General features: G+C 38.2%; 1 protein-coding gene across 4 annotated transcripts in view; it reads left to right on the forward strand.

Moving 5' to 3' along the window:
- The window catches only part of Ahi1 (Abelson helper integration site 1), a 132,620-nt gene that overhangs the window by 83,692 nt on the left and 40,992 nt on the right, over positions 1 to 7,936 (forward strand). For all 4 annotated transcript variants that reach the window (XR_003837779.1, XM_021174724.2, XM_021174723.2 and 1 more), the window contains one exon: positions 2,772 to 2,827. Coding sequence is in view for 3 of the 4 variants with exons in the window: in XM_021174724.2 (XP_021030383.1) it covers positions 2,772 to 2,827 (56 nt within the window). In the remaining variant the exon portion in view is untranslated. The remainder of the gene's footprint in view (positions 1 to 2,771; positions 2,828 to 7,936) is intronic.

Raw genomic sequence — 7,936 nt, forward strand, 5'->3', positions numbered from 1 at the left:
TAGCATGGAGCTCTGTGCGTGCCCATGTGTCCTGTAGCATGGAGCTCTGTGCGTGCCCATGTGTCCTGTAGCATGGAGCTCTGTGTGTGCCCATGAGCAGCGTTTCCTTGCTTGTGATGTTGAGGTCCACTCTCTCCTGCCCCACAGATGTTCCACTTTTTAAAAAATTGTTTTGATGCTGCAAATGGATAATGGATTTCAGAAACTAATTACTCCCAGGCCTTTCACTCCAGAAACATAACTAGGAAGTAAAGATTTTAAAAATGGGTTTATAGTGAAACTGCTGCTTCAAGGTTAAATTACATTCATATTTGCCTTCTTTGGCTTTTTATAACAGGAACTTGTCATTTATCAAGAACAAAGGTTACAAATGTTTTCTCTACTTTTCCATTAACTTTGAAATGAAAAAATGTCTTGTTTAGAAGAGGTTTCCCCATAAATAAATAAAATAATTTTAAAGAGATAGTCCTAATGCAAAGGACAAAAAAAAGGAGAAGAAGAGATTTCCCTATTACCTGGGTATACCCACATCACAGTTACCTATGTCCATCTAAATCAGAGGCCCTCATTTTTAGTGATTCTCTGATATATTAGAATATATTATACTTGCATAGACTGTGAAGACTAGAATATATTATATTGGTATAGAGTGTGACATATAGAATACAAGACAACTCTTAAAAAGGAAAACATTTCATTGGGGCTGGCCAAGAGTGTAAAGGTTCAGTCCATTATCCCCACAGTGGGAAGCATGGAAGCGTGCAGGCAGACATGGTTTCGAGTGGCAGCTGAGAGTCCTACATCGGGATCGGCAGGCAGCGCAAAGAAAGAATAACACTGAGCCCGGCTTGAGCTTCTGAAACCTCAAAGCCCACTCCTAGTGATACATTTCCTCCAACAAGGCCACAACTTCTAATAATGCCACTCCCTGTGAACCCAAGGGGGCCATTTTCATTCAGATCATCACAGCAAGTAACCAAACCATCATAGTTAGTTTATTCTCAACCTACTGTGCCTCCTGTGTTGTCCTGTGGAAATCCGTTGGTGGAATTTCTTTCTCTCCGAGAAGTCAGTGATGTTTTCAGGCCTTTAAATGATGACTTGAGGCCCTCTTCCACAGTGGGAAGAATATACCTTCCTCTGGTTCTTCTAACTTAAATGTTACTACTATCCAATAAAATGCCTTCAAAGAATCATCTAGAATGTTGTTTGAGTAAGTAGCTAGGTACCATGGCTTAGCCACCTTGACAGACAAGGTCATAGGTGCCACAGAAAGCCATGTGTGTGTTTTCAGTTGCTGGTGCTGATAAATGTAGAGCCAGGTTGAAATGTAGACTTTTTGTAGTTTTATATTTGCCTTTTTTTCACTCAGAAGTAAGATTAATCTGTGAATGAATGTCTTTTTCTCAAAAGACTTACATGTAAGGAAAAGAAATCCTACTTCATTTGCTCTATATCTTTTTTTTCATACCGAACATTTCTGTTTTATTATATTAGCTTATCTTTATCTGACTCCCAATTAACTACTCAATAAGTATTAGCCTTGTTTGGAGCAAGCCTATATAGTGCTTCATATGATATTGCAAACAGTAGGTACCAAAAATGTGGGAGGTCTTGCTTTCATATTGCTTGAAGGCTTGTTTTATACCTGGGATTTACCGAATTGTTGGGGCTGCATCAGTTTTTTAACTCTACCTGTGGAGGACTAATGTGAACATACTCAGCATCCTCGGGGCTGGGATTAGTGGTGTGCAGCACCATACCTAGCTCTTAAGGAAAAAAAAATGTTTAAAGGAAGCAAAGCTGTATTCTTAAATATATGATGTTTTATTTTAAAGATACCATTTGAAAGTGATACAAAGCTATAGTTTGTCCTAATCTCATTTCATTCATTTTCATTAAAGAGGATTAAATAAATACTTACATAGTATTTATACAAATAGCCTTTTGCTTAAACTGGGTGTTTTGCTAATTGCTACTAGTAGACTTTATGGCTCTCATCTCCAAGGTCTGTGTGACAACCATTAGCATTATTTGAACCAAACCATTCTAGTTAACTGTTACAGTATTCCAGCCCACATGTTAGTTTGTAATGTGAGAGTAAATGAGACCAGCACCTGGGTTCACTTTAAGTCTGAGCCTGGCTTTGAACTAGTGTCTTACAGATCAGATGCAGGTGGTATATACTTTACAGGCTATTTATCACACACACAAAAAAAAAGCAGTAAAGAACACTAGGAACAAAAACATAAATCCACATGCGATGAAAGGATCTCAAGATCAGCCCTCATGGTTACCATTGTAAAGAGAAGAATCAGAACTTCCTGTCTGTCACTGCGTGGTGACTGAATAAGTAATAGAATGTATCACAGTAGGAGCCATTGGAGAGAAGTTCAAATGGATTTGTTTATTCTTTTGAGAGAATAAGGGAGCATGGTTCTTTCACAGCTTAAATTCAGTGACCTCTAGTCAGAAATAAACCTTTGCTGGAAGAATGGTAGACCTTTTGTGCTGAGAGGAGGCTCTGAATACATCCTAAACCTTCACTAGACGCCACTCGAATGGGAAAACTGGCCTAGTGGACCTTCAATTGGGCATCTTAGCCCAACTCACCTGCTGTTCCAGCCGAGAGAATTTGTGACAGTTTGGTAGAACCCTGCCATCTGAAGAGTGCTTCTTTCTTATAAATTCTACCAGGCTTGTCATGTTGACATAATGTTTTAAAAATAGAATGGACGTAATAACCAAATGTGGTTCTTTCCCTTCCACAGCATTTATCAGCATAGAGAGAGGGCCTTTTGTGCGCCATGTTGATCCACCACCAATGGTAAGGCAGTCTTTCTCTCTAAATTGTTAAAACTGCTAAGAAACTACTGCGTAATGCTGGCTAGTGACATAAAATGCCATGCTGAAAACTCTTTTAACCTCTCTATTCCAAAGTTACAGCCCTACAAGAAAATCAACTTCTTGTCTTCCAATTAAAGAAAACCTAATTTTTACCAACACATAGGAAAATAAGAGGCAATCTCTTATGGCTGCTTATTCATTTTTTAACCTAAAATAATGTATATTTTGAATAATGTAAGTATATCATTTAAATATTTGCATTATTTTCTGGAGTGGTGTTATTTAGAATGGATGGTTTATAATAGTAAAAGACTTGGTTATTATATTGTATTATTATAGAAGTGAATCTTTACCTTTTATATCCCTTTTCTATTAATACTAGACAACAAAAGGCATTTAATTATAATATTTACCATGATAACATATATAAAATGGTATTTCCTTTTAGTTTTATAATGTGCTTATATGAAATACACCTAAATAACTAGTTTCTGGTTGAGATTTTCATAAGATGATGTAATCTATACTACAGCTGTTTTCCCTTCAATGTAATCTTCTCGTCCCTTACTTAAGTTCCAAGCTCTTCACACAACTCACCATTTTCTATTGTGAGAAACCATTTTAAATGAAATAATGACAATATTGAACTGTATTTTGATATTTTCTTTTTTTTTGTTTTTTTTTTGTTTTTGTTTTTGTTTTTTTTTTTGTTTTTCGAGACAGGGTTTCTCTGTGTAGCCCTGGCTGTCCTGGCACTCACTTTGTAGACCAGGCTGGCCTCGAACTCAGAAATCCGCCTGCCTCTGCCTCCCGAGTGCTGGGATTAAAGGCGTGCGCCACCACGCCCGGCTTGATATTTTCTTAATAGTTGCCTCCTAGAAAATTGACTTCAGCTTTTTATTTGATTAGTTGAATGAGTTCAGGCATGGCATGTATGAGATGGGAGTCACCAAAATAATCATAAAACATATTCAGCTGTGGGACTATTCCAGCTTCCTTTAGTGTGTTTGCCAAAACTGTAGCTGCAACGTTGTGTACATTTTATTCATTAGTAAAATTAGAAGCTTAATTTAGGAAATTTGTTATTTTAATGTATTTGAATAAAGTACTCAGTCCTTAGATTGTTTACATATTGTTATTTTAACCTGAAAAGCATTCATTCCTATGGCACCAGTGTTCTTATTTCTATTTCAGTCCATGTTATTAACTGGTTGACTATCAGAGCCTAATCCACACGCAATCAGGAGCAGTCGCAGTACTCATGGTGATGGTAATCCGACCATGACCCCAGAACACTCTGATGTTCTGATGCTGTTGTCTTAGGAGTCTTTTCCCTGGATGATCAGGGAATGGCAGCTCCTTAGTCTTTGTACCACTTTTACCCTGTATAGTCAATACACTTTCACATGCCTGCTATACATGGAAATGTCCCCTGCCTGCAGCTTGCTTTTGGAACAGATTAACTCTGATTCTTACAGAAATATAGCTCTGCATAACCTTTGTCCTTGAGCTCTTAAGTTGTTTAAGAGACAAACATGTTTATGGAAAATATGAAGTAAGCAATCAGCCCTTTAAAATTATCAAGATGATGGATTTGTAAATCCAAATCTTGTATTCCTCTGGCCTGAAGCAAACCCAGGCATCAGGCCACGCTTTTGTGCCTAAATCAAAATAAGAAGGGATCACCCAAGATTTGGGAGTGGCTGGTGCTGGGCCCTAAGTGAGTGACTTCTTGACCTTGACTGAGAGCCTCACTGCTTCGATACCTACCTGTTACTCTCCCTCTCAGTCCCCGTGCTCCAGCCAGTGCCTTGCAGAGCGAGCGCTAGATGCCACTGTACCTACTTACCCAGGGAGGCACTTGAGGAGCTGAGAGTTCTCAGGGCTCTGACCCCAAAAGGATGTATTTCCTCAGGTGGAATTCGGAATAGCTCTCAGTTAAATGTGTGTTACAGGGGAGATTTTGCTTCTTGTTTGCTTGTATTGTTAAGTCACATAAGCAAATACAGAGTGTACTGAAAATAAGGCCACCTCTGTCCCTTCTCTCAGCATCGCCAGCCCTCTTCCCAGCTTACTCATTTACTCTTCTATTTGTATTAGTTACACGAACCTTCTTCTTGTGCGGCGGGGGGTGGAGGGTGTTTGATTGTCTCTGGCATGCATAGTACCCTGTTTCTGCACTTATTTTAATAGAAATTGAAGGCTGTGGCTGAATGGATTGATGGCTTCCATCAAAGTGACTCAGACCTCCCCTTTTATTTTGTGTGCTGACCTGTGTTTTGTCTTGTTCTGGGTTGACTCTGTGGCCTCACAGGTTAGGCAAGTGCTCCACCCCCGAGCTATATCCCCAGCCCTGTACATGCTGACTTCTTAAGTTTGTTCACACCTAAGAGTACATTTCCGAGTTATTTTTCAAGAGACGAATAATCAGAATGGAGATGAATTACTTAAGTATGCATATTTGCTTAGTCACATCTTTGTTTGGGAGTATAACCTTTTTGCTTTTAAAGATGTGATAGAGTGATCGCTTCTGCTTCCTAGCCGTTAGCCTACGTCCTTTTACATAACTGAACTGTTAGGCCTGCTTGTCCATCACAGACTTGATTTCATTTGTACCTAGTCTCCGAGGTCTGACGTGATGATTAACACTGTAACCTTCTTGTCGGCTGTTCTGATGAGCAGTGTTTACTTGAACACTGTCCTGAAAAGCACCGAGGAACAAGTTGGTTACATTAGTAGATCATATGAAAATAATTAGATTATACCCTTTAAAGACTAGTCTCCTCCCTGCTGAGAGCCTGTGGCAAGTTAAGAAGAACTCTTCAGAAGTCTTTGTCTGAACTCTGAGAGGCAGGTGTAAAAGTTACTTAAGAGTTAAGTCAGCAAAGGCTTGAATCCTTTATTTACTTTATATGCAGGGATTATTTGCAAATCAAAAAGAAGCCCCTACCTGTATAAGTAAATGTTCCTTAGGAACACAGTGACACATGCCTTCTTGTTAATATGTTACCATGCATAGCATAGCATTTTATATTTTGTGGCAGATTATTATCTTTGTAGAAGACATTAAAACATAGACAGCTGTGCCAAATATGTACATGCTTCTCACTGATTGGGGCTTTATTCTTAATCTCCTCAATATAATAATACAAGATGCAAATAATATTTGTTGACCTATTCGGATTAATGACTTAAATTTTTGCAAAGTTCTGCTTTTCATATTTGTAACAATTACCAGTATGCATTGATCTTAATTTGTTCAGTCTTCCTATTTCTGAGAACACATTTCCTTTTAACATATGGATTTGGAGTAGTTTATAAAATTGCGGCTTATCTTTTCTAAGACGTTTCTATTCACACATCTGCCACAACACGCTCAGACAGAACAGTCTGTTTCCTTAGGCTTCTACCCATTGTGAAATACTTACCATTTGTCAAAGTAGCCCTTTCATCAGAAGGATCTAAAATATCCTGACTTGAGTTGACATTTAAATGTTAGCTCAGATGTTGTTCTTACATTCATTCTTTGATTTGGCATTGAATTTTTATGGCTCAACTGATAGATTTTTGTTATAACCTATTAATAATAAACCATAATGTTTTAGACTTATTTTGTAACTTTTGAAATATTTGAGATGACTGTGGTGTTGCTGGCCTCAACACTAAATTTGTTCGTAAATCTACTGATTGAATTACACAAATTAAATTTTATTGTGTCTCTTTGGGATTTTATGATCTCTCTTATTCTGCCACATTTTGAGTCATTATTGCTATATTGTTATCATTCTTTAGCCCTTTATGTAGACAAAATTCCTACATACTGTATTACTGTGCTTTGTGTAATAGTCCTGGTTTGTATACTTCTGTAAAAATACAACTGTTTCACATGCAATGTATTATTTCTCGGTAAAAGTATGGATTTAAGTGAAATGTCTTGATTGAAAGGGCACAAGTTATCTTCTCCAATCAATAGCATTTTCCAGGAATTCATAGTATGTAAACTGAGATGACCATGCCCTACAAAACTCATAAACTGGGGCCTGTGGCTGATTTCTTCCTGTACATAATTGCAGGGTGGAGAGGGGACATGGAAACTATACACTTTTATAACTTGTTGTAAAAATCCTGTTTTCATTTATCAATGAAGTAGCATTCAAAGCAGCTCTGCTAAAGTTTCTGTTGGAAATCAAATACACATACATAATAGGATCTCTTTTAAAACCACGAATGGCTGTTCATAATGACCATTTTCATCAAGTATCCCCATTCTCTCCTCTGAACACTGTGAATTATAAAGCCTATGTGAATTTTCCCATTGTCACTTTACTGACGTTTATGGTTTTAGAAGATTTCTCTCTTCTTTGTGCTTTACTAAGTGTTTTTAGTCTATCAAACTTATTCTAGAATTTTCCTGTCTCTGGAGCACTGTAAAGTCACAGCAGCATGAACCTAATTCTAAAGTAGCAGCAGATGCAGAGGACCTGGGAAAATGGCATAGTAAGCACTGTTCAGATACCCAAAAGCAACAACCAAGCTTGCATGTCTCCATAAACTAGGAGCAAACAACCAAACATGCATGTCTTCATAAACTAGGAAAAGCGAACCAAGCATGTATGTCTTCATAAACTAGGAGCAAACAACCAAACATGCATGTCTTCATAAACTAGGAGCAACCAACCAAGCATTCATGTCTTCATAAACTAGGAGCAACCAACCAAGCATGCATGTCTTCATAAACTAGAAGCATACCTTTGACTGTTTCTTACACTCCTAAGAAAGGTGACCTGTATGCAGCTAAGTCAGTATTAGATGGCCAGCCAGGCTCAGAGCAATCACGGAAGGAGCCCCATGGCACCATGGCAGTGTGCACACAAGTAGAGTACAGAACAGGCTGAGTGCTATAAGAATTCCCATGACTGAGTCATCTGGAAACTCTGGTTAGAGTAAGTATGTCTAAAACTGGATCTTACAAGGTGGGGAGAGAGAATTTAATAAGTAATAGATGTTGTAGAGCAAGGAAGGAAGCAGTACGAGCAGAGGTCACAGGAGGAGCACACACAGTCTGGCTGAAGCAGAGGTCACAGGAGGA

This window comes from Mus caroli, chromosome 10 (genome assembly GCF_900094665.2).
Source record: "Mus caroli chromosome 10, CAROLI_EIJ_v1.1, whole genome shotgun sequence".
Lineage (NCBI taxonomy): Eukaryota > Metazoa > Chordata > Mammalia > Rodentia > Muridae > Mus > Mus caroli.